General features: G+C 46.6%; 1 protein-coding gene across 1 annotated transcript in view; it reads left to right on the forward strand.

Annotated features, from left to right (window-relative positions):
- GLB1L2 (galactosidase beta 1 like 2) overlaps positions 1 to 27,919 on the forward strand; it is a 949,835-nt gene that overhangs the window by 395,578 nt on the left and 526,338 nt on the right. Inside the window, exon 6 of the mRNA XM_078681819.1 lies at positions 11,140 to 11,232. Within this exon, the coding sequence (XP_078537945.1) occupies positions 11,140 to 11,232 (93 nt within the window). The remainder of the gene's footprint in view (positions 1 to 11,139; positions 11,233 to 27,919) is intronic.

The following is a 27,919-nucleotide window of genomic DNA, read 5'->3' on the forward strand; positions in this document are numbered from 1 at the left end:
CCATTTTAACAGGTGCTGTTTTCAGCCATTTAATATATTGTTTGGCTGCTGTCTCCACATCATTTCCTATCTCTACATTAATATGTTTTAGAGTAGTATTGAAATAGTCTGGTTTCACATTTCGCCAGTTTCTTGACTGGTGACAAGTGTCAGTTTTCGCTGTGTTCCAGTTGGATTTCGGAAGCAGCAAGTAAAAAAATATTGCTTTATGATCGGTCCAGGCTACATGAATAGTCTTTATATTGACTAGGTTGGAATTGTTAGTAAAAAATCCCGTCCGAAGTATGCCCTGCTGGATGTGTTGGTTCAGGAACAATTTTATCAAAGCCAAATGTAGAGAGAGTTTGTAAGGAGTGGGTCGGTTTCAGAATCCAACTATGTCTCGAAGTGATAATTAAAATCTCCCAGGACTGTAAAATTAGTTTCTAGAATAAAGTTTTCCACAAATCTGCTATTTCTCTAGGAACATCTTTCCTAGGGTTTGGGGTTCTGTAGAGTAATATACCCTTAAAGGTTGTTTGTTTAGAGCTCTCTATCAAAAATGTGATTGCTTCTCCAAAAGAGGATATAGATGGTATAAGTACTACACTGTTATGTTAAGAGTCTTTTAACATAACAGTGTAGTACCTATATCTGGGGCTGCACGCACTAAATACTCAATTTACAGGCGATGAAATGCTTTGAAAGGGAGATTATATGAAGTCGCCATGGATCATACAGTTTGGTATGGCTAAGCCTGGAACAGAGTTTGGTTCTTATCTGGATACGGTTTCCTATCATTTGATGTTGACTTGCTTTTCACGAAAAGCAAAATGAAACACAAAGGCTGGGGTTGAATGAGGAGCTGTGGGGGAGTCTGTAGAGGTGTGGGGAACAGCATACTAGGGAGAAAACAACATGGGGATTGGGAGATAAATGCACGGTGAGAAGCACACAATGGTGTCAGGGTCGAACTTGGACAGAAAATAGGCATAGGCAACAGAACAAACAAGCATTTGCAATGCTTTAGATCTTTTAAGCAAGTTTGAGCTATTGGCATTGTAAATGACAATGAAAATTTGCCTAGCCTTCGTGCTGGTAAGTTTCAATTCTATTAAGGACTAGGAGGCGAGGATTATGCCTTCTTCCTTCGCTTTATTCCTTACAGCAGCAAGAACAAACAGTAACAAAAAACTACATTTCCCATGAACACTTGGGAAAGCAAAAAAGTCTTATTGGGAGTCCTTCGTCTGTGTCCGCACTCTGGCCAGCTCCCATAATGCACTCCTGCTGTTTCCTCTTCCTCTTTCTTCGCGCGAAGCTCATGTTGTTTCATTCTCACGAATCCTGTTTGGGACCGTCGTTTCCTGCAAAAGAGGCAGTGTCAGAGGCAGAACCTCAATCAGCAGAACATGTCGCATGGAGAGAAAACAGTGCAAAACATCAACACTCATAAATAAGCTGAAAAAGCACATGAATGATTTACTTACATTCTTTACAGGGAGGGTCCCCTTCTTGGAAGTCATTGGGAGGGATAATCCTCGCCTCAGAGTCCTTAATAGAATTGAAACTTACCAGCACAAAGGCTAGGCACATTTTCATTCTATGGCAGGACCGGAGGTTTCGGATTATGCCAATTCAAAGCTTGTCGACAACTAGCCTTGCCACCTCCAACACGAGTTTAAAATAAAACCTCTTAACGGTGGAATCTGAGGACCAATCGGCCGATCGCATCAGATCGCATCAGATCCTCCAATCTTTACCCTAGGGCGAAAGCTTTAGAGGCCATCCCACCTCTCACTTAATGAGCACCAAATTGTTTAGTATCAATCCCCGCCTCCTGCATTACCCAACGCACACACCTGGCAATTGTTGGGGATGAAACAGCCTTGTACGGTTTACGTAAGGCAATGCGAAGCTGTCTTTCGTCCGGAGGGCGGGTATCATCAGTCATGTCTTCGTAAGCATGGAGGCACTGCACTACACACAGTTTAGGGGAATCTGGAAAAGCCGGATATGCAATAACCCTTGTGTTGGACTTAGTCCGCCTACTCACTGTGAAGGACACTCCGTCCGGGGAAAAAACTCTGGCAGAAATGTCTAGGGCTCGTACGTCTGAAACCCGCCTACAGAAAACCAGGCACAACAGCATTGCCAATTTGGCAGTCACTTCCTTAAGAGAAAGAAACCTATTCGGCTGCCAAGAAAGAAAGATGTTCAAAACCCTGTTCACATCCCGGAGGACCGAGTAGCGTGGCTCCGGGGGCAGCGAGAGGCGGATCCCTCTCATGAGGCGGCACACCATGACCAGTTGAGATTGCCAAACGGAAGGTGTTGATTGACCGATAGGCCAGTCCCTCCTCTGCCAAACTCACCAAGAAATTAAGTACGTGGACTGCATCTGCCCCCACGGGATCAAAACCCTGTCGCACACACCAACAACGCCATCTATTCCAGGCTGACCTGTATCTCCTCGTCGTGCTATCCGCCCATGCCTTGGAGAGCAGGTCTTCAGCCTTTCTCGAAAGGCCTGGGAGTGACCATCGACGCCGGAGATCATCCAGGCCATCAGCCTCAGCGATCCCTCCTAGACTAACCGGTGGTGAACCAGGTCTGGATTGAGCAGAATGTGAGGAGAGTGGGGGAGTAGGATTGGAAAATCCCAAGAAAGTTCCAGTAGAACCGGAAACCAAACTTGAGACCTCCACCATGGCGTGATCAACACTACCTCCGCCAACTGCCGCCGCAGCAACGCCGATACTCGCGTTATCATGGAAAACGGAGGAAACGCATACCCCTGCTCATTTGACCAATTCTGGAGGAAAGCATCAGTCGCTTCCGCCAATGGATCCGGCCGCCAACTGAAGAATCTCAGGAGTTGATGGTCTAGGCGCGACGCGAACAGATCCACTGAGAAGGGACCCAACGTCTCCAACAGCAAAGAGAGCAATTGAGGGTCCAGCTTCCACACGCTGGCATCCAGAAGGTGCCGGGAGTGCCAATCGGCCACCTCGTTCTGCCGACCCGGCAGATACTCCGCTGTAACCGATACCTGATGGTCCAGGCAAAAGTGCCAAAAATCACTGGCAAGGTCCGCCAGCATCTTGGATCTGGTACCCCCAGATGGTTTATAAACCGGACCGCCGAGACGTTGTCCATCCTGAGGAGAACACATGACTGCACCCTGTCCTTCGTCCAGCACTGAACAGCAAAGGACCCTGCTAGCAACTCCAAGCAGTTGATGTGTAATGACTGCTCGTGAGTGGACCAGGTGCCACCTGTGGAAAAATCCCCGCACCTGGCCTCCCAGCCGGAGCGACTGGCGTCCGACTCGATAACTATGTCCGGGGCTGAACCAAAAATCGCACGCCCATTCCAGGCCTCCATGTGCGTGACCCACCATTGCATTTAGTCTCTCACCTCTGACAACGGAATCAGTTGAGAGTACGTTAGGCCCTTCCTGGGGTGATACGCCTTCAGACGTTGCATAATCCGATAATGAAGGGGACCTGGGTATATGTCTTGAATTGAAGATGAAAGGAGACCTACCAATCGTGCCAACTGACGGAGAGATATCTGAGGCTTTGCTAAAGTCTGGCGTAGCTCGTGCCTGATCTTTGCCATCTTCTTGGCGGGAAGACTCAGGGTGGAAGACACTGAGTCTATGCTGAACCCCAAAAAGGTTGCACGTTGGACGGGAACCAAAAGGGACATCTTTTCGTTGATAACGAAACCCAACCCCTGAAGGAGGTTGACCGCAGTTTGCAACTGGGATGACAGCCGCTTGGGACACTGGTCCATGAACAGCATATCGTCCAGGTAAACGATCATCCTCATATCCCGCGCCCACAAGAACTCCACTACCGGCCGAAGAACCTTTGTGAAGCACCATGGAGCGGAGGAGAGCCCGAAAGGGAGTGTGGTGAATTCGTATACCTGACCGTCCCACCTGAATTGAAGGAAACGCCAATAAGGTGGAAAAATCGGCACCGTTAGGTACGTGTCCTTTAGGTTGAGTCTGACCATCCAATTGGACGGACGCAACACATCTCGCAGGAGGTGTATACCCTCCATCTTGAAATGGCGGTATACCAGCCACTCGTTGAATTCTTTCAAGTTGATGACTGGCCTCCGGCCACCATCAACCTTGTCGACCAAAAAGAGATTGCTGAGAAAACCCCCAGGGTGCTCGCGTGCGCAACAAACCACCCCTTTTGGAGGAGGCTGAAAACCTCTTCGCGCACCAAGTCTGCATCTTGCTGCGAGAAAGTAATGGGGCGGGGGCAATACAGCTGAAACGGACTGCCATGAAACTCCAGTTGGAAGCCCTGGACGGTCTGTAGCACCCAAGCGTCGTTTGTAAGGGAAACCCAAGCCGGGAAGAACTGCGCCAAGCGCCCCCCCTACCCGCAAGCTTGCCTAGAGCAGCACACTCACCTCTTCCAGCACCCTGCTGCTGTCCTCTTTGCCGTTCTCGGCCACGGAACCTTTGTCCTCCCGTCGGGTAGAAATTATTGAAGCGGGCGTTGTCCAGGAACAGCCCGCGACTGGAGCCTTGCCCCCGATTGGAGCTGTTGCCACGACCGAACGAGCAGCCCCTGCCACGTCCGGCCCTTTCAAAAACCCGTGGGGCAAAGACCTTTTTGATGATGGACTGTGCCCTGTCCGGGGAAGTGAAGGTTGCCACAAGCTTGCCTAATTCCTTGACAAAAGGGTCCCCGAACAGGCCCCCTTGTGCCACTGCACCGGCCTCTGAAGAGGCAAGGTCACCCAGCTTAGGGTAGATTTTAATAAGGAGTGACCTCTGTCTCTCCGTCGAGAGGGCACAGTTGGCATTCCCGAGAAACACAATGCCCTCTGCGCTCAATTGGAGAGAACCTCCAGGGAGATAAGCTCCCCCGACACCTTGGCCTCTTCGTCCATATCCATTATTTTGGTCATAGGCCCTACCGCATCCAACAGCTTGTCTTGGCAGTTACGCCACGAGCGGTCTATACCCTTTCTAGGGTCCCTCACAAATTTCGCCATGAATGTTGCCATCTAGTGGTCAATATCAAGAGTCAACGCCACCTTCCCTTCTAAGGTGGGGCATGGGCACTCCGCCCTAAGGTGGCTGCGAGCGTCCTTATCCACCGGTTTACGCAGACGGCTCGCAACATACTGGGCCAATTTCTCCCCAGGCACCCAGTCCGAAGACCGAGGGTGGACGATATCGTCCGGGTCCAACATGTCAGATGGCCCCGCCGAGGCAGGAGTCTTGGTAGGAAGCCAGGACCTAGAGGAGCATGCTTCCTCATCCGTGTCCGGGGAATCCCCCTCATCCTGTGGCTCAGGGGACGCGGTCGAGGGGTTGGTGGAAAATGATCAACTAGGGGCAATGGGACTGGTTGGGGAACCTCCTGCGCCAAAAATTTGCTTTTTATCGCGCGCAAAAGCCTTCACATCTACCTCCTTGGTGCATGGCTTCTTACTGGGGGGGAGAGGGAGAGGGCGCAGGGGCGGGGGCCTGCGTGGGAATAAGGGCTGCCAGCTTCACATAGGCCTCATCCAACCGTGCAGAAAGACGCTGCTCTAGGGGAATCATGGCCTGATCCATTGCCTTGTTAATAGAGTCGTCCACCGCTTGATAAAAGTGATCATCCCAGGGGACATAGTTAAGAGAGTCCTCCTCTGGGTACTGGCCCTGCTCCCCCTGCATTATGAGGCAAGTTAGGCTCCGCAGGCACACAGGAGCTGCAGGCAGCAGAAATCAAGGGAACCCTCACAGGCACCAATTCAAGCTGGGTGGGGGCCCAGACGAATGTGGGTGGCGCGCAGGCACACAATGGAAGGGACTAGCTCTGGGGATGCTTCAGCCCTCACTATCACAGGGCACCACCCGGGAAAGCGCCCAACTGCACCACAAAAGACAGGTGCAAATTACGACCCCGCAGGGTGTCCAGTCACACAAAATACAGACCCACCAGGGCGTTCTGACAAAAGGAAAGCGGGAAAAACCGACCCCTCAGCGTGTCTGACCGGGTGTCAGGAGGCAGGACAGGCTCTCTGTGGGCAGCGCGTAAAAAAAGCTGTGAGAAATGCCTCACACTCGCGCTGACCACAGAGAGGAGCGCTCGCCCCCTAGCGGAGGGAGGACCAAAGCATCTCGCGATTAACAGGGGGAATCTGTAAAGTAAAAATATGCACACGCTTAACCTATCAGTAAAAACGCTACATTAATCACCCCCAAAACCCAGGAGAGAAGAGAAAAACCCACTTATCTTGCTGCTGAACAGCGAAGAACGAGGAAGAGGAAACAGCAGGAGTGCATTATAGGAGCTGGCCAGAGTGCGGACACAGACGAATGACTCCCAATAAGACTTTTTTGCTTTCCCAAGTGTTCATGGGAAATGTAGTTTTTGTTACTGTTTGTTCTTGCTGCTGTAAGGAATAAAGCGAAGGAAGAAGGCATAATCCGAAGCCTCCGGTCCTGCCATGGAATGACTTTTATTTATGTTTTGTTTTTTAAAACATAAATAAAAGCCATTGCCATTTAAAATGCCAATGGCTTAAACTCGTGTAAATCGGAGACCTATTGCATTGCAAATGCTTGTTGTATTCATGATTAAATGTTTTTTAATTCTGTAATCAACAAAACTGTCTAAATAAAATTTATTTGGTCAAAACAGTGCAGGAAGTGGATGAGCTCCTAGAAAACCTAAAAACCTAATTAATCATCTCAGTCTATTGCCGCACATGTTGGCTTGTTTTTTACTAAACAGATTAGGCCTTCCTTAGTATATAATCTGGCTTGTAGCTAGAGGTCGAAACTTATAGATACAGCCTTAGAATATGTAGAAATAATTTTGGAGCATTCTAGAGCATGCCAGCAGGCAGAATCTGGATCAGTCCAGGTAAATGGGGGTAGGGTTCTCCAGGTTGGGATGGGTGGGAGCTAGGAAAGGGGTGGGAGCACGGGTGTGGGAGCAGAGGGGAAAAAAAGAAAAAAATCATTTGCCTTGTAATTCAGCTAAAGTTCAATGTTTAGTGTTTTTAGTTTGGTGCCGGCGCACAATAGGTTGTGGTAAATTGAAATCCCAGTGTTTCTATCCGCCATGAAAACATTGCATTGTCTGTCCTGGAATGTGAATGGCCTGCGAGTTAAAAGCAGAAGGGAGAAAATCCTACAGTATTTGAGAGACTCACCGGCACAGATAATAATTTTACAAGAAACCCACCTGTTGAAAAAAGAAATGAACATGATTTGTGGGAAGCTCAGGTGGGTGGAACACTGTGCCTGTTCATGTCAGATGGCCAATGTTAGGAGCGTAGCTATCCTAGTAAAAGAACAAGCAAACGCTAGACTGCAAGAAGTAAGAACAGATCTAAGTGGTAGGTGGGTGATAGTAGAGAATACCCATATTACAATTGTAGGCCATTATGGCCCTAATCCGGATGACCCATCAACATTAAAGACCATTTTTTTTAATCTCTTGGAGTTTCCGGAATTAACCATCTTGGCAGGAGATTTCAATATAGTATTGAATCCTAAATTGGATAAATCACCAAAAAGTAGAGCTGTAGTTTCTTCTAAATCCAGGGCTTTTTTAAAAGTGATGATGAAACAACATGCTATTTGTGACATATGGAGAGAGAGACAGTTGGGTGTATCATTTTATAATAAAAAATATAGACCTAAATCACGAATAGATTACATTTGGATTAGTAATGATTTAAGGGGTAGTACAAAGAATATTGGGTATTTGACCCCTCATTTGTCTGACCATGCAGCGGTCTGGATCAACTTGGATTTTGCAGGCACGGAACAACAGAGGGTATGGACATTTGACTGTACACTTCTCTTAGATGATGCTGTAACTGGATATTTTATCCAGGAGGTAAAAGCCTCTTTGGATATCAATACAGGATCAGCTGATATTATGGTTGTATGGGATGCCCTGAGATCCTTTTTGAGAGACCTGATCACGAATAAAACTGTTTATAAAACCAGACAGTACAGGCAGGAAATTGCATCTGTTGCGCCAAATGAAGGTGCTGGAGGAAAGGATTAATAATGTAACCGATTAAGAGCAAGAACTCCGAGAGACACTAGGGGTAGAATTAGACTCGGTAAAAGCCCTTTTGGAAAGCACAATTCAAACATGAATCTCCAATAGGTGGGAGGTGAGTAAGCTCGCCCACTTTGAATATGCTGAAGCGGCTGGTAGGTTACTGGCCTGGAAGGCCAAAACGGATAGAGTTCAGAATCACATTAAACAAATAGAGGATGTACACACTAACTCATTAATAAGTAGGGAGGAGGAGATGGGAGAAATCTCCCATGCTTATTTCAAAGAATTATATAAGGATGAAAGTGATTCTGACAGAACATCTATTCAAGAGTGGTTAAATCCAATTCAGCTACCTACATACACATACACAACGGGAGAATTTGGAGGCAGAAATAACACACCAAGAAGTTAGGAAGGCACTTTTAGACTGTAAAAAGGGCAAAGCTGCAGGGCCAGGTGGCCGCCCTGCGGAAATATATAAGAAATTAGAGGAAATAGTTATCCCTTTCATGGTTGAGATGTTTAATAAAATTCTAGTACATGGGGTTCAACCACCTATCACATGGGGGGAAGCAAATATTATTCTAATTTTAAAACCAGGTACACCCCGACAAAATGTGGGTCATACAGGCCTATATCCTTGTTGAATTCAGACTACATGGTTTTCTCCAAGATATTGGCGGATAGACTAGAGGGCATAGCAGGAGAGCTATTGCATGCTGATCAAAAGGGCTTCGTAAAGGGTAGGAATCTTTTCGACCTTACTCATGATTTTATTGGTGCAATAGATTTTGCTTCCACTTTTTCTCTTCCCTTGGCGGCAATGACATTAGATGCAACTAAGCATTTGATAGAGTGGATTGGAAATATCTCATGGCAGTTTTTGAGAAGCTGAACCTCGGGCCAAAATTTTGCCTTAAAGATCTGCTGGCAGTCCCTCTTAGAACAGCAGGCTATTTGTATGGGGGGACCTAGCGGTTGATGGATCACTTTTACCGTGGCTGCGTTACATGGTAAGTTGGAGGGGGGTATGCCAAGGTTCAAGTATTTGCAGCTAATAAGTTGGTCTCAGAATTTGAAGAGCTCGTTAGGCCGGGGGAGCCCCCTGGAAGAACATCTGGTTAACAAGCCTGCAGGCAAGAAAGAGATTTCTTTTTTTTATTGGGCTATTGAAGAGGCTATCGACGGCGATTTCAAGCTAGCTTAGGAGCTATGGGGGGAATCTATTCTGGAAATAGACTGGGGGGAATTGTGGAAGACCTCTTATAATATTTTCTTCTCAGCCGTTAAGCCAGCTTGGCTGAGGAGGAATCACTATTTCACAACACATAGGGCTTATCTCTCCACAGCGAGGCTCTCCAAAATGTTTAAAGGCCCACCTGCGAGGTGTAAAAAATGTAACTCGGAAAGTTTTCCCGGATGTGCATATGTTCTGGGCTTGCCCATCTCTTGCGAAATTTTGGGGAGAAGATGGAGATTCTTTAACATCTATTTTGGGACATACAATACAAATTTCCCTCAAACTCATTATGTTTGGTATATCGAGCGACATCACTGGCTTTGATAGAGGTTTTCTATCTTATTAGTCAGATGGGAAATATGTAAGAGATGGGTCGAGACAACACCCCCTACACAATCGGATTGGTTATCTTCCTTATATAAAACGTCTAAAATAGATTTGGCCCGACTGAAGAACTCTAAGAAGAGAGCCATCTGGAACTGTTTGTTAAATTGGACTGCAGTCTGAGGTTTTTTTGTGGGGTTTTTTTTTTTTTTGCTCTTTTTTTGTCCTATGATTAAGCCTCAGTGGAGCTCTCAGACTGTGCTGGAGTGGGCTACAACCTTCTGGGTCCCAGCCTTTTGCGATCAAGGCAAGCCACCAGCATCAGTCTTCGGTCTCAAAGTCCTGAAGAGAGTACAACCTCCCTCCCATCAACAACAGGAGGGCAGCAGCTGGAAGGAAGTTGGTATGCTACTGTTAGGCGGGGGACGAAGGGCGGAAAAGATTACCCTAGGTCCTACGTCTCTTAATTGAGTAACAGTGGCAACCTTCGGATTTTATGTTAGCTGAGGTTGGAGGCGAATGAGGAAAAAAAATGTTTAAAAACTGTCTAGCAGTTTTCGTAGCATGTTCTCAGTTCTGCTAACAAAGCAACATCATATGCAAAAAAGAAAGTTGGGGACCTTATTGCTAGCAGTTATTTGGACAAAGTTGAATTTCATCAGATGATTAACCACATTGTCTAGGAACAGGCTGAAAAGAACTCGAACAAGCACACAACCCTGTTTAAATCCCTTTCAAATCAAGAAGCTATCATTGCATTCACCTAGGGATTCATAAAGGACTCTGGCCATATTATTAGAATTCAGTCCAACTATTGCCCTCGAAGCACAATTGTCAACTCCATTCTTGTGCAGTCAATGTCTTAATTGCTCACGATTGACAAGGTCGAAAGCTGACTTTAGATAAAGGCTGTCCTTGGAGTCTTTTCTTGTGATGTCTGTTTGAATCAAATATGAAGGAGACATTTTTGAGTCATGGATGTGTTGCAATTTATTTTTCCCTTTTTTCGTCACATGCATTGCCCTCAAGCTTCCTCTGTGCCTCATGTATGCCTTCTACAGTTGGAATTTCCTTTGAATGTCCAACTGGATGTCTTTGCCTGGCTATTTCCTGTTCGTGATGCCAGGGAGATGTTGGTGCCATGACAGTAACTGCATTAACCGTCCTCTTCAGTCAAGAACTACAGGATTGTCAAATAGTTTTTTTGCCCTTTGTGTCTTTGAGTTCAACGGGCACCCTTTCAAGGAGACACTTGACAACTATCATGCAAATTATTCTGTGTAAAGTGGCACAATTTCTACTGGGAGGGGTTGCACTTTCCTTAAGAAATCAAGAAGAAAACCTAACAGACCATCTTAATTTCCAGTCCTTGACACCTACATTAACTACACTATAAAATCAACTGGATTTCCTATAAGCAACTTCTCTTATTGACTAGAAGCTGGTTCTTTCTTCCTTTTGGCCTGTTAATTAACCCAGTGATTGTTATTACTTAGTGTTTAGGTGCAAAAGTCTAACCAGGTGATATATTCTTTCTTTATACAGTACCGGAAAGGGGGTCCAATCATTGCTGTACAGGTTGAAAATGAGTACGGTTCCTATGCCAAAGACTCCAACTACATGGAATACATCAAGACGGTACATTTTTTACTTCTCTTGCTTGACCAGAGTTCCTATATTGTCTACTTTTGCCTGTCGGTCTCAAATAAGATTTTCATTACTAGGCAATAATGCACGTCCACTTCTTTCTTCATTTCTCACTCTGGATGATTAACAGTGACAGGAAAGCTGAATCGTATTTGTATTATTGTTAATTTCCCATGGCTTTATTAATGAAAATTGTCTTGATTTATTTTCTAAAACATATTCTCACCTGCTTATATTTGAAGCTACTAGGATAGGGCTTCAAGAATATTTAATACACCCCCTATGACACTTTGTATTACCAGTGGTTATTAGAGGCACAGTACGACCCAACAGTGCTACATGGTGCCAGACAAAATAGGTGGCATTGTGTGCATGTCTATCTTCATTTTCTCTTTTTTGTGCTGACGGGTGGAAGAGCATTGACATTTCTTTTCTCAAAATAGTCACAAATATAACCAAAATCTTTCTTTTGCATTGATCTTGTGAACCGATTTTGTATGCAGTAATCGATCAAATCATGAAAGTATCAACATCTTGAAGGCTTTGATGTATTGGAGCTTTGATGACATGAGGTCTTGGGGCATCAACATTAGGGGGTACTCATATTATAAATTATCTTATGTGTAATACGTAATGTCATTGAATCTTGACATCAAGGAGTATTGGCATTATGAGCCATTAATATTAAGAAACTTCTTCATGGACGACTTCACACCTTGAGGACTTCAGAGCCATAGATTTCTTCAGTATCATGATTGTCTCTGACATTATAGATGCCTTAGATGCCACCAATGCCTTTTCCACCACGGTTGCTTTTAACGCCATGAATGCTCTTGGAATCATGTTCCACGATAAGGAGTGGGAAAGGATACTGGCCTACCTGACCACAACCTCTGGAAGTGCAAGGATGACACTCTTCCAGTTTATTTAATCCATAGAGTACTTCTCCCCTGCTAAGGTAAGTTAATTCTTAACTAAGATGAATGTAGTTGTCCTGTAATTCATGTAGCTCAACACTGATGCCATTCTACTCTGAAAATGATGTGAAGAGCCTATATAAACACCACTCCTGTGCTCTGATGTCAGCCCCTTTCTTTCCGTGCCTCTAGACCAGGATCTGGAGCTCTCTTTGTGTTTCTTTTGAGACCATATCGCAATCATTTCTTGAGTTTGCAAGGGATGTCATCATTAAAAACGACAGGTTTTCAGGCTAGTAGCAACTGTCACAAGCAAATGTCTGTGACAGGTGCCTATCAGGTGTGCCTGTCGTGCATGTGGATGGGCCACGACTCCAAGGCCTGCAGCGACTAGGCTTTGATGAACCCGAAGGCCATCAGGGAACCTGAGGTGAAACTTTACATTGTTGACCACGAGAAGACTTCTCGTCAGGGCCGTTCTAAGTCATGCTCTGTTCCCAAGGATCAATTTTGGTCCTGTTCCCATTCCTGGAGTTGACGGTACAACTCTAGAAGCCAGTTCTTTGTCACATTCCAAGTCTTCAGGTAAGCATAATAAACACAAGAAATTGAAGCCCGATTCAGCTCTCTAGCTTCACTCGCATTTGCTGGAGCAGGCCTGGTGTGGCGCCACCCTTCTCGATCATACTCTCGACGTCAGCCGACTTTGAAGTTGATCCTGCATCTTGATCCAGCACAAACGGAGTTTACGGGGAATTCAGCCATGCCGCATCAGATTGAATAGTTCTGTGCAGCCAGGCTCTGGCTCGTTGGATCCCTTCCAACTCCTCTTGTGTGCCTCCTGGCCCCAAGGAACCGAAAGGCTTTCCACCGGGGTACCCCTGGTGAGTTCACCATCAGCACCAGTTGAATCTTCTGAGCCTGTCTTGCCTCTGGCTCTTGCCCTGAAACCCGCATCTGGGGCAATTAATCACACTGGCCCTGGGCACGTAATTGCAGATGCCAACTTCACTGATGGCAGAGGAGGTGGACCCGATAGTTTTCTCCGATGTTAAGTCAAAATCGATTTGACCTTGACTGAAGACCGCTCGAGGCATCATTTCACCCACTTATTTTTCTACAGGGAGGCAGTATTCTCTGCACTCCCTTTTTGGGATAGGGTCAGATAATGAATGTGACCCGGGTGATAAGTTCGCTCAGCCCTACCGAGATGACACTTGTTATGAGGACTTGTTAAGTGGTCTCGATACCCCTCCAGAGACAGATCTCTTTTCTCCCGCTGGACCAGCTACCGAGGAATCCGCTTCCTATGCCATGGTCATGCGAAGGACAGCCAAAGATCATGACCTCCAGCACCCTACCGAGATTCTTCAACCTGGGCAGATATCTTTGGAGCCCCTTCTTCCATTCAACAAGGAACTAATGTCTACCTTATTGTGGGCTTGGGCCAAGCCTTGCTCTGGTCCACTGATCATTCAACAAATTGCTCCTGGCGACCTGCCTTTTCTTTCTCAGCACAGCTCACCAAAAAGCCTAGCGAAGCAACCTTCTGCTAGCCGCTCTATTCTTAAAACATTTCCTAGCACTCCTCCTGATATGGAATCTAAGCTAGTGGAAAAATTCAGCAAACGGGTCTTTTCCTCTACGAGCTTGGCCCTCCACCCTGGTAATGCCAGCTGTTTGTTGGGACGCTACTTGCACGCCCTTTGGGACTTAGTAGCACAAGTCGTGCCGGGTGTGCCCAAAGACCTTCGCCCTGTGCTCTGTTAGGCGACTTAAGATGGATGGTTGTGATGCAGTCAAGTTCACGATTTGTTGTGACGTGGACACCATCGATTCCATCTGGCAGGTCATATGCACCAGATTGTGTTGCAGTTCGCTGCCATGCGTGGTTGCGATCAATTGGGTTTTACGGAGAGGTCTAGTTCTTTGGTGGACATGCCCTTTCACTGGACTTGCTTGTTTGGGGACAAATCTGATACCCCTCTTGAGCGTGTTACAGTAGATGGGCTATGGCTAGCTCTGTGGACCTTACCATGATGCGTCCCTTCTCACCAGTCTGTCCAGCCCCCACAGGGATCCTAACATTTTTGCAGTAGAGGCGGAGGTGCCCACAACCCCGGGGCCAAGGTCAGCATTCCACCCACCCTGAAGCCCCATTTGAAAAACATCTTTAGCGTACATTTACAGGGAGGCAGCCTCCCAGTGAGAGGCAGAATCCTCTGATTCTTACCCGGTTGGCAGACGATCATGTCAGACAGGTGGGTTCTACAGATTGTTTGTAGGGGATATACCTTACCCTTCCTTTCTGCTCCACTGCATCTTCCATGGTCCCCCCAATGACTAAAGGAGGCCTATTTCTCCATTTTGCAACCGAAAATGCAAGCCCTTTTGGCCAAAGGGACTGTCAAGAGGGTGCCAGTGCCTGAAGTAGGACATGGTTGTTATTTCTGCTACTTTCCGGTGCCCAAAAAAGGACAGAGGTCATTGGCGTATTCTGGATCTGAGCCCCATCAACGCCTTCCTCCCAAAGGAGAAATTTAAAATAGTCACCCTTCACCAGGTTATGTCTGCCCTTGAATGGAGACTGGATGGTGACATTGGACCTGCAGGACACCTATTCCTGTATACCCATCCTGCGGCCTGTCGGTGCAACCTGGGGTTCATGGTGATACAGTAGCTTTTCAGTTCCAGTTGCTCCCCTTTGGTCTCACCAGAGCCCCCTCAGGTGCCCACAAAGTGATAGCAGCATACCCTCAGACGTCAGGGGTGCCAGTCTTCCCCTACCTCTATGAATGGCTGTTGAAGGCAGGCTCACCCCAGGCTGTCATCAACCACTTGAAGACGACGGTGAACCTCCTATCATCTTTGGGGTTCACTGTCAACATGCTGAAGCCACACCTAACTCTTTCTCAGACGCTTCCCTGCATTGGTTCGGTTTCATGCCTTTCCTCCAGGAAAGAGAGTCCAGGACATTTCAGGCTATGGTCCTGATCTACCGTCTCGGCCCTGGATTTCAGTGAGGTTAACTGCTGGGACTGATGGCCTCCTGTATACTGCTGGTCTAGCACACCAGGTGGCATATGTGGGCTCTGCAGTGGGATCTGACATCCCATCTGGCTCACATCAAGGGGACCTCTTCAACCACATTCAGGTTTCATAGGAGGCTGCAAAAGATCTGCAGTGGTGTTTGCTGAATGGCAATTGGGTCAACAGCAGACCCCTCTCCCATTCTCACCCAGAGCTGACAGAGGTGACTGATGCACCACTTCTGGGTCAGGGCGCCCACCTGGGAGAGGTGGAGATCAGAGGTTCTGGTCTGTGTTGAAGTACTGGCTCCAAATCAACCTTCTGGAGCTGAGAGTCAGCCGTTTGATGTTGAAAGCCTTCCTTCCATCCATCAAGGGTAGGTTGGTACAGGTGCTCATGGTCAACTCTACCGTTATGAGGTACTGCAACAGGCGGGGGCGGGGTGGGGTTATGGACTCTTGCGAGAATAGGGAGAACCTTGGCTTGATCTATTCACCACCCCCAAGAACTTGAAATGTTGGCACTTCTACACGTTGGTGTTTCTAAGGCATCTTTAACTCGGGGATGCGTTCTGCCTCAATTGGAACTCGGGACTCCTCTATGCCTTTCTGCCAATGCCGCTACTGCCCCAAGTTCTCAAGAAGGTCAGGACTGACTGGGCCAAAGTCATAATAGTGGCTCTAGGTTGGGAATGGAGAGTATGGTATCCAGAACACTAGGGCTTAAGCACATGTCTTTCCATCATGCTGCCCCCTTTCTGGAGGACCTGCTCTGCAGAAACAGAGCAGGTTTCTGTACCCGGGCCTTGGCAATCTCCACCTTCATGCTTGGAAATTGAGCGGTGACAACTGAACACCTTCTACCTTTCTCCGGAGGTGGTTGATGTCATTTTGTCAGCCAGGCATCCCTCAATAAAAACTGTATACACCTGTTGTGGGACAAATTTGTGCTCTAGTGCGGCAAACGTCAGGTTGACCTCCTCGAGGCCAAGTTATCTGATGTTCTCTTGTTTGTTCTGTATTTGCTTTGGGCACTAATATTTATGGATTCCTTACCTTAGAATTACTCTCAGGCGTCAAACTGGATCCGGAGAATTTTTCTTCAGCAGTACCCTTGCGCTTCAGTAGGGGGCCTCGGTCGACTCCACGATCGTCGTTGGGGTCGTGATCGCCGGAATGACGTTGCGCGCTGACGTCAGTTCTTTATTTTTCTGCGCCAGCCAACGCAGATCCAGAGAGAGCGGTACTTCTAGTCACATTTTGACTGTCTTTATTTTACTTTTGTTAACTTCTTTTTGAGTCGTTCGACTCCTGGTGCACAGGGATGTCACATCAGCGAACCGGCTTCAAGCCTTGTGGCTCCTGCCACAAGCTGATATCAGTGACGGACCCACATATGTGTGCCTCTGGTGTCTGGAGCACGACCACGACCCGAAGTTGTGCTCCGACTGCCAAGCCATGGCCTGAGGTCTTTGCGGAAGCGTTCCCGAAAGCTTCTGGAGGCCTGTCAGTCGGCTCCGCGCCACTCGATGTCTCGATCGAGAGAGAGGTCGCGGGACTGCTCGCGGAGCCATTACCATCACGGGAAACATCCATTACAACGCAGTCATTACATTGCACTGCTTTTACAACGCAAATGTTACAACTCAACTGCCTTTACATCGCATGCCATTACAACGCATACCATTACAACGCATAATACTTTTAGGGCAACAGTGGGGTAAGTGTTGGATAGTGTAGCGGTAACAATTACTATTCCCACTCCAGTGAGTGCAACAGTAGGGAAAGTGTTGGATTGTGTAGGTTTAAAAATTACTGTGCCCATCTACCCCAAAACCCATACCCACCCTAAAATGAAAAAATCTCCATTACTTACCTTAAAATGCTTTATAATGGGATTTGTTGTAATGGCATGCATTGTAAAATCATGCGATGTAATGGTAGTTGCTTTGTAAAAACCGTGTTATAAAAGCATGTGTTGTAATTGTTTGCTTTGTATAGTGATATATTCACCATCACTCCTCGTCGAAGTCTTTGGGTAAGTCGAAGCACAAAAAGAAGACGTTCTCCCCGTCTGTTGGACAACGCGACGTGGGATGCAGAGCCTGTTGGGTCGACTCCGAGCCTCCCCCCTTCCCAGGAGCCAGAGCGACCCCTGCCCAACTTCGTAGTTTTTACGAAGCCCTCCACTCCATCTTTGGCCAGCCCGACTTCGCTGGCACATGTTAGGGCAACGCGGACTCGGCTATCGGTTCTAGGCCTTCGATGCCGGAGGCTTTGGCGCCGTAGGGCCCCCAAGGATCCAGGCCTGGATCCGGATCGGCGCGGTCGACCTTATGACACCTCCTCCGGCACCAAATCCGTTGGCGACACCTCTGCCCCCTCCGAAGCCAGTTGTGTCCCCAACCGACGTCGACCCCAGCCTCCCCCTCGACATGGACACAGAGTCAGTACTGGCGCGAACTTGTACATTTGTACATCTGTTCTCCCCTGGTGTTCCCTATCGCCCTGAGTGGCTACCAGAGGAGGGTGAGGAGGACTGGGAGGGGTCTGTGGACCCTCTGGCAGACCAGTTGGAAGAACTGGACTGGAGAGAGGAGTTGGGTAAGGCCAGTGGGCTGGACACTTCTCCAGACCTTGGCCTGCTATATCCCTCTACCGTGGCTACGGAGGAGAGTGCCTCTTACGCTATGGTGTTGCGTAGGGCGCTGAAACCTTGAACTTTGAGCTTCCTACGGTGGCGGTCAGGACTAACATCCTGGACGAGGTGCTTTAACCGTCAGCGACCTCTTTAGAGCCCATGCTGCCGTTCAATGAGGCCCTCAAGAACATCCTTCTGGGTGCTTGGTCCAAGCCCAGCTCAGGGGCTCCTGTGGATAGGATGATTCCCCGACGCCACCGCCTGGCCTCGGGTGACCCCATTTTCCTCTCCCAAAACCCTACCCCTGAGAGCTTGGTGGTCCAAGCCTCGACTTCCAAGGGTGCATTCCCTGCTGCTCCACCGGACATGGAATCCAAGAAGCTGGACCATCTTGGGAAGAAGATGTTGGTGAACACCGCATGTCTCTTGGGCCGTTACTCCCGTTCTGTGTGGGACACGGTTGCGCATGTGCTGCCACAATGCCCGGAGGAGGCCCGGGCCGTGCTCTCCCGTGCAGGTGACACAGCGAAGGTCGCCACACGATGTGGACTGGACACCGCCGACCCGCTAGGCAGGATGATTTCAACGTCGGTAGCCCCTGTGTAGTATTCTTTTCGCCCCGTTCGTGGCTACAGAAGGGGTGCCCTGCCACGCCCCGTCCAGAGCCACAGGCCTGCGCAAGCTGTCCAGCCTCTGCACGGCCGGAGCTGTGGGTCCCAGCGTCGTTGGTTTGGAGGCCAGCGGGCGGGCCAGTCTACCAGCTCCTCCTCTGCAGCAGCCTCCAAGCCCTAGTAGTCCGACCCTTCAGGGCCACCAGTTGCCAGTGGGCGGCAGGATTCGCTATTACCTCCCTGACTGGCTCAACATCACATCGGATGCAGATAGTCCAAAGGACTACTCCCTCCCCTTCGAGACTACCCCTCCCTCCATGCCACCTGCCTTCCATCTCATGTTGGAGGATCACTTGGCCCTTCTCAGTCAGGAAGTTGCGGCTCTCTAGGCCAAGGGAACCATCGAGCGAGTCCCTGTGCCAGAAGTAGGTTGTTGTTGTTACTCCCACTACTTCTTGGTAGCGAAGAAGCACAAGGGCCTGCGTTCTATCTTGGATCTCAGGGACGTCAACTGCTTCGCTGGAAGGAGAAGTTCAAAATGGTGACATTGGCTCAGGTCCTGTCTGCCCTCGACCCTGGAGAATGGATGATAGCGTTGGACTTACAGGACACCTATTTTCACATCCCGGTCCTGTCTGCCCCCCGGCGTTACCTACGGTTCGCGGTAGGTCACAAGCATTTTCAGTTCACCTTGCTCCTCTTTGGCCTTACCAGCGCCCCTCGGGTGTGCACGAAAGTGATGGCAGTGGTTGCAACTCATCTGCGCAGATCAGGGGTTCCACTCTTTCCCTATCTCGATGACTGGCTGTTGAAGGCAGGCTCCCCCCAGGCTGTCGTCTCCCACCTCCAGAATACTGCGGAAACCCTGCATTTGCTGGGGTTCACCATCAACGCGCCAAAGTCACACCTGATTCCTTCTCAGAAGCTCCTTTTCATCTAAGCGGTCCTGGACACAGCGCATTTTCGGGATTATCCTCCCGAAGAGCGAGTCCGGGATATTTGGGCTATTATTCCGATCTTTCAGCCTCTTTCCCTGGTTTTGGTCAGAATGACCCTGAGGCTACTGGGCCTCATGGCCTCCTTCATCCTGCTGGTGGACTATACCAGGTGGCATATGCGGGCTCTGCTGTGGGACCTGAAGTGACTAGAGTCAAAGAAAAAATATATATACAAACACTTTATTTGTAAAGGGCTCCCTTTCTCTTACTCCCAATAACCAATTCCCCCTTCTTTTACGTATTTTGTACAGCACTGTTAGGTTATGGTCACTTCACTGGGGTTCACTGAGTCACGTATAAACTGTTTATAGTGTAAATATTTAGTAAACATCTTTGGAAAGTTGTCTCTGATACTTATGCTTATTGCAACTGCAAAATAAACTATACTCATTTCGGCTGAAGTGAGTACGGCTTTGAGACATTGTCATGTGGGCTTCCTGAAATCACATCTATACAAAATTTGTTTGACTGAATTTAATTTAGAACTCATCATATAAATGTCTTTTCTGATTTATTCAAGCAAGTTACACTTTCTTGCAGAGATTATATCACTTTTATAAATAAGTTCCTTGTAAACATTATTATTTTGCTGACGTTCCAGTGGGTACAGCACCAGGGGAATCTTTCCGATTGTGTCCAGATCCTGGAGGGCACTGCACAACAATTGCAGTGGTGGCTAACGAACCAGGATTGGCTCAACAACAGATTCCTCTCCTTTCCCCAACCAGAGTTCACAGTGGTGACGGATGCATCACTTCTGGGTGGGGGCGGCCACATGGGGAAGGCAGAGATCAGAGGCTTCTGGTCTCCCGGGAGTCCGGGCTCCACATAAACCTTCAGGAGCTCCGGGCGATTCATCTTGCACTGAAGGCACTGAAGTAGTGCAGGAGTTCACTCCACCGTCTAGATCAAAAACTTGCGCTTTCATTCTATCTGGATCGCACAAAACAATTCCGGGTGGATGATCAGCTCTTTGTTGGCTATGTGGTGTTATTCCTTAGGAAAAAAGGAACCTCCAGTAGTAATGCGCGCCCATTCCACCAGAGCAACACAAGCCACTACTGCTTTGGGACGTGGAGTCCCCATTTCTGACATCTGCCAGGCAGCCACATGTTCTTCATTGCACATGTTGACCAAACATTACTGTCTGGACAGCCAAGTCTGTAGAGATGGCTTCTTTGGCCGTTCACTTCTCCAGCAATTTCTGGTGTGAATTTAGTTCACAGACCCATCTCCGGGGTTGGTATTGCTGGGGTATCTACTCTAAGGTAAGGAATCCATAACTAATAGCCTATTTCAGATGAACAAGTTACTTACCTTCGGTAACAATATATCTTTTAGAGCCATATATTAGTTATGGATTCCTTACCGCCCCACCCATCTCCCCCCTTCGGCGAACTGACTTCTAGAGTAAGGAACTTCCCTTCAGGGCCCTAGTTTTGTGCACCAGTGGTCAGTGGCTTGTATGGCTCTGCGCTTCTGGCGTGGAATGTTGTGGAAAGATCTGATGTCAGCGTGCAGAGGCGGCGTCTAAGTGGATACTTCAACGCCATTCCGGTGATCACAATGCCAACGATGAACGCGGAGTCGACCTATGCCAGCTACCGATGCACTGGGGTACTGCTGAAGAAAAATTCTCTGGATCCATTCTGACGCCTGGGGGTAATTCTAAGGTAAGGAATCCAAAACTAAAATGTCTCTCACAGATATATCGCTACCGAAGGTAAGTAACTTGTTCATTTCAACCTTCTCACGGTTGCCAGCTCAGGGCTCGTTATTTAAGTCAAAGGCTTTGAAGCAGTTTTTGAAAGGGTTACAGCACATGTATGTATGTCCATGCTTGGGTTGTTTCCTTTCATTCACTTCGTTATGGATGTAAACAGAGGTCCGATTACACTCTTAGAGGTGTGCATTAAATAACAGCACAGATGAGTCTGAAAAGGTCATTGATGATTGATATGTGTTTCATTTTATTGAAGTTACTCCTGAAGCAGGGCAGGTACTGCCCGAAATGCATTGGGTCATGTACGTTTCCATCGCTCCATGAGGAATAGTGAACGAACCATGCATGTGTTTGGAAGACAAGCCATTAAAGGCATTTGTTGGACTTATGGTTAAAATTTGGAAGTATGAACATATTTGGATAACTGAATTGTGAATTAAACTTGTGGCAATAAAATGGTCTAAAAAGAAGAACATTATTGGAATCTATATGTTGGTGAATACACTTCATTGCTGTTCATCCTGGGTTTTGACCTGATGAGGCTCAAGTACATTTTCAATCTATATGTTAATCCACTATATACTATCATCATCCCAGACAAGCTGGTTATGCGGGCTCGGAATTCCTTCCTGCCAAAATTTGGGACTGTTCCACGTCAGTCAAACCATCATCTTTCCTGTGTTGTGGCTCCCCCTCATCCCTTTAAGGAGGAGGAGAGACTCCCATCGCTTGGACCCCAGGAGAGCGGTGAGCTTCAATATAGATCATACTAAAAACCACAGGGTCGACGACCAGCTCTTTGTGGGGTGCGCTACAGTGAAGACAGGCAAGGCAGCGCCGAAGAGAACTGTAGTGTTTTATCTAGGAACCCGAATCGATATTCCTATTTTATGCCCTTGTCCGGCTATAATCAATAATATCCATACAACGGCATAATAACCATATCCATAATTCCGTCGTAGCACACGCTGTCACATTAAGCAAGGTTACTTCTCCGGCCCCCTAGTTAGCACACCGAGTTCTCTAAACAAAACCAAGCCTCCAGCAACCTGGGAAATCCCCCTTGCTTTTGTTTTGATTTCGTCCTAGAACTCCTGTAAAGCACTGTAAGAACGGCCAGTTCTTAGTGACATCTTTATTGACGTCTTATGTCCAACCTTACGTCAAACCCAGGCACCTTTCAGGTATAAATATACCAACGTTGCCTTAAGCAAACACACGGTGGTGAATCTGGAGCAGAGCAGCTATCTACTTGCCCGAGAGCCCAGCTGATGCGAGAGCCCACGGACGCTGCCCCTCCTCTATGACGCGCTGAGAAAGACGCTGTCTTTTCTCCTGCCGAGAAATCCAGCTCCGGCGTTTCCAGCCTACCCTTGCGGGTTGCTGGGATATCGAGTCCTGAGAGAGAGCTACCAGACCTCCCGCGTTCTACTACCCAGGTACGGAACTGACTAAACCCTTACTGAGAATTCTTGAGTCAGATTCTTGGCAAAACAAACTTAACTTAAACTGCTACTTACTTACTCCCTCCCACGTATTAGGCTTAGGTCAGGTACACCGGGGTAGGCGTATTTAGAAGCACCAGTTGAGTACGATTAATCAATGTATATATGTATGTATATATTTTATCTATTTTAAAGTATCATATGGCTAAGAAACCATATCAATGCTTTTACAGTATTATGGTTTATAATCCTCCTTTTATTGTACGCACTTTACTTTACCATGAGCATTACAATCGTGGCAATTCATTTCTCTTGTATGAGGAAGAAGACTGCTCAATAAATAACACCTTTTATTGAAAACGCCCGTCTCTCTTTTCTCTGCATTCTGGTGAAACTAAGTACGCACATTTGACTGAGTGAAATAGCTGTCTTTTGTTTTCACACGACTCTAGAGATACACTCGTATTCAGGGAGAGCAAAGTTGTCATGTTTTATGGTTGTCAGAAGCGAATCCCTTCTTGTCTATCCAGGGAGGTTAAACTCCTCTTCGTTTATTCGAGAAAGTTTCTAGTGACCTCTGAGCTAGCTGGCAAACCTTAAGTCTAATATAGTCAGTAGAGACCTAGATAACCTCAGTCCTATGTCTACACTGCTGAATATATTATTCCAATGCGCAGAGCCTATTGGGAATATAGGAACTACACTACATGGCCCCCAACGTTTGGTAAGGCGATAAATCTAACGCAAGACGTTAGAGTAACTCAGTCGTGCTTTTTCACACAGACCCTTTTTCCCGTAAATACTCCAAAAGACGTCTGGAGTGGGTAAAAGGTTAGAAATCCGCCGGAACTTAGTAGGAAGAGATTTCTATGTATAGTTTTTGGTTTAGTCAACGTTGAAGGATACAGTGTTCCAAAAATATTGTGTACCTAATCTTTGTTTCCTTGAAACTTGATCTGCAACAAAAACCTTTCTGTCAGTAAAAATGTCAGAAACTGAAGAAGAGAGGGAGGCAGCTAGAATGGCAGCTCAACTCCTAGAGGATGACACAAGTCTCCTACAGACCGACCCGAATGCAATACTCATTCCGGTCAACATAAGAAAAACTATAACTTTTAAACTCATAGAAAATGGACTAACATCGAGAGGTGGTACAGTCATATTCGTAATTGAGGCACATGAATATCGGCAGACAGAGGTATTCTATTCATGGATAAACTTTCCAGCAGCAAATGCTGTCACACACGAGTTCCACTATTACAAAATAGAGGAACCTCCGGATGAATACACTCCTTTCGAGGAAGTGGAAATCCCATTAAAATACCAAGAGCACCTGCTCTGGTTTAAAGGCGCCCTAAAACATAATGATCACATCACCAGGCTCGGTCCACTAGGTAGACCAGGAGCAACGTGGCCGGTTCTAGCCAGCTACACACCACATCCAGACATTGATAAAATGTCAAGCGAAGAACTCTTAGTTAAAATAAAAGAATTAACAAAGGCCTATAGAGAGTTAGTTCAAATGGCAACGGAGGATATAACTTTCCTCCAGAAATTAAAAGAGACAGATATAACAGAACAACCATTTGAACTTGCCAAAATCATAGAAAAATCCTATGAAGAACTAGGAAGAGATAGTTTGGGTGGGAAACCAATAAAACCCCAACTAACTGAAAATCCTGAAAAAATATTAATTAAAAATAATCTAAACACTCCAAAAAGAGCTGGGATGGAAATAAACAATCCACTCCCAAAGAAAAAAGATTCCAGTCCAGAGGAAGGTCTCCTCGGCGGAGAGAAAGATCTCCGGACCAAGGACACAAGTCTCCCCAGAGGGAGCCCTCTGAGAAAAGATACAACCTTAGAATAGGGATAATCTAGGGATAATCTAAAGAAACCTGATAGATATCAAGATATTGATACACGTCCCTCACGATCTTTTCAGACTTCCTCGCAGAAATCGGAAAGAAGAGGACGGTCAGAACAAAGGGAAGAGCACGTCAAGTCCAAAGACAAAGAACCTGCTCATCAAAGTAAAAAATTACAATTTCCAAGAAAGAAGGTAGCCAGCATTAAAATAGTCAAACATGCCGAGGATACTGAGGACACAGCTGAAAAACGGAGAGTGGGCCCAGACAGTGCTAGACAGTGCAGCAGAAGTGACCATAGCTTGCAAGATCCTGATGAATCATCTGGAGACAGTGGACACGAATGAATACATTCAAGTGGAAACTGCAGACCGCAGAGTTAGCAAACCTCATAAAATATACGAGATAACATTACGTATAGAGGGAGATAAGACTAGGAAAGTAAGGGGTCTATTTTGGGATAACCTTTCCAAAGGCTATGACATCCTTTTAGCTGAAAAGGACTGGCCACCAGAGTTTGTCAGGGAGTGCCCTCATGGCGAAGAAATGATTATGCCTGCCTTCTCAAATCACATTCCAATTCATAAAAAATATACACTTGCAAGAAAGTGGGCAGTAGCCCAAGCTCCTGCTTTATATAAAAATCATGTAGGATGGGATGAGGACTCTGCTCCTCACAAAATCCAATTAAAATGTCAACCAACTGCACAAAGGCAGTACCCAATTAAGCAAGAAGCTAAAAAACAGGTCAGGGAGATCTTAGATCAACTTGAATACCAGGGGGTGATTGAAACATGCACCTCACAAATGAACAATCCTTTGTTTCCTGTCTCCAAGCCAGACGATTCATATCGTCTAGTTTTGGACTACAGACACCTTAACTCATGTTGCAAGACATTTGCAGTACAAAACTCACACAGTGCAGCACTAATGAATAACATCGTACGCAAAAAATACAAAACAACATTAGACATCTCTAATGGATTCTTTTGTCAAAACATTGCACCTGAAAGCAGGTATTTGACCGCTTTCTCAATAATGGGCTCGCAGAAAAATGTCTGTCGACTCCCACAGGGGTTCAAGAATAGCCCAGGATTATTCTCAGCAAGAGTAACAGAGTTACTACAAATGTATGATGATGAGGCATTATCTTATGTCGATGACATCTATCTGACAGATGATGACTTGGATACTCATTTTCATTTCATGAAGCTTTATTCGGTTCATAACAATTAATGACCATAAAAGCACATAGCAAAATGCAACAAGATAAAATACAGGTAAATTAACAATAATGTTTGAAAGATCATACTTTTCCTAAAAACCATAGATTTACAAATAAAACTTGCAGCATAAAAACAAATATAGGGGCAATCCATATTATATAATAAACACATTGCATCCTCCACAGTAAGAATACCATACTTAAGAAATATTGGTTTTAGATATGTGATCCTTACATTCTGGAACAACGTACAAATGAGCATAAAGTGCAAGGTGCTTTGTTTAGAATGCCCATCGCAGGGACAAGGGCCAACCGGGTGTTTTTTTTTATGTGGGAAGGCCACCAAAGCATGAGCAATTCCAGCCCTTAATCTAGTCAATACAAATCTGTGCGCAGGCCTAGTTACCACGCTCAGGTAATTCTGGAATCCCTCGGTAACAATATACTTATTATAAAGATTAACAGTGACGAGAGAATTGATCACAACTGAGCGTTTTTGAGCTCTATATAACTTAAAAGAATTTTTCATGTCCTGCTTGGCAAGACCTCTAGGAGGGCAATGATCTAACAACAGGTTGATATCATAGATACTCTGGTAGAAATCAACAACATATTTAAGCCATGGTATCATCAAACAGTTGTCTAAACCAAGGCAGTCCCTAATTACAAGTTGATTAAACTCAGTCTCTTCCTTGAGCGAAATAGCTCGATAGAGTAGTAGAGGCCTAAGTAGAGCAAGGTCGCCCAAATAAGCAAGCCCTACCTCTTTATGGATCAACTCTGTTGAAGCAGATTTAGGGAGGCACAGTAGTTTCTTTAGGAAGTTATTTTCTTCCCTCTGCAGGCACTCAATATTGCAGTTGCCCCAAAGCCCCGCCCCATAAAGGGCGATGGATACAGTACGCGCCTTGTAGATCTCCGTCATATCTTTGATTCGCCTATCCCCCAGCTTAGAGGCAAATTTAAAAATGCCATAGGCGTTTTTGCTCATTTTGCTCCTAACATTGGTTAATTCTTGCCCAAAACTGGAATCACTGGAAAAGGTTACCCCCAGGTAGCAAAAACTATTAACATGCTGTACTTTTACCCCTTCTATAAAAAAGGCACGATTTTTCCCCTTCTTTGTCATAGTGTGGGTTTTATTTTTATTAATCACCAGTCTCCTACTCCCAATAAAATCAGTGAACCTGACCATCAAGCGCTGCAGGCCAGCAGGTGTTCGGGACAGGAGCACCGCGTCATCTGCATAGAGCAGAACTGGAACCCTATTCCCAGCAACCTGTGGGGCATCAGCTTTGACAGTTTTCACGGCAGATTCAACCTCGTTAATAAAAAGAGTAAACAACAGGGGCAAGAACACACCCCTGTCTAATTCCCCGTTTGACATAAAAATTTGGGATGCACTCCCCACTAACCCCATAGCGGACACATGTTTGCATCTTACTATACAATCTTGCAAGGAAAAAGATAATTTCTTTAGGGGCACCCATAGCAAGCAAAACTGACCACAGGAGTGAATGGTTTACTAAATCAAAAGCACTGCTAAGGTCGGCAAAGCAAAGATAAATATTACCGGGCTTGGCTCTTGTGTACTTGCCAATCAATAATTCTAGATTCAGGCACTGATCTAAGGTCCCTCGTCCCTTTCTGAATCCGTATTGGGAATTGGCAAGAATCCCGTTCTCATCCGCCCACTCTTCTAATCTATACAGCAATACTCGACTCATGATTTTAACCGATGAGTTGAGCAGACTAATCGGCCGGTAATTGCAGGCTGATGCCTTATCCCCCTTTTTATAAATGGGGACAATGATGGAGTCACCCCAAGAAGGTGGGATCAAGGTGGTAACTGCCGCATTGAGTGCCAAGGTGAGTATTGGCCCCCAAAGCCTCGGTTGAGCCCTGAACACATCAATTGGGACTCCATCTGACCCCTGGGCCTTACCACCCTTACTGGTTTTAATACTACTTTCCACTTCCTTCAGGGTGATATCTAAAGGCACCACGGGCCAAAGCCTTTGCTCTTCGGATGTCTGGGTATTATCCTGGAAAATTACGGAAAAGTGTTTCACCCAGTCCTCGCTGCCAACATTGGAGGAGAGCTGTGGGTTTTTATCATCTTGGAGGAAAGGGGAGTTAACGGTGGACCAAAACAGGCGACTATCAGCGGTTTCTACTGCCTTGGATAGGTGATCCCAGGCTTCCTGCTGTAATTCCTTCT

The sequence above is a fragment of the Lissotriton helveticus genome, chromosome 3_1, assembly GCF_964261635.1.
Source record: "Lissotriton helveticus chromosome 3_1, aLisHel1.1, whole genome shotgun sequence".
NCBI classification, from domain to species: Eukaryota; Metazoa; Chordata; class Amphibia; order Caudata; family Salamandridae; genus Lissotriton; species Lissotriton helveticus.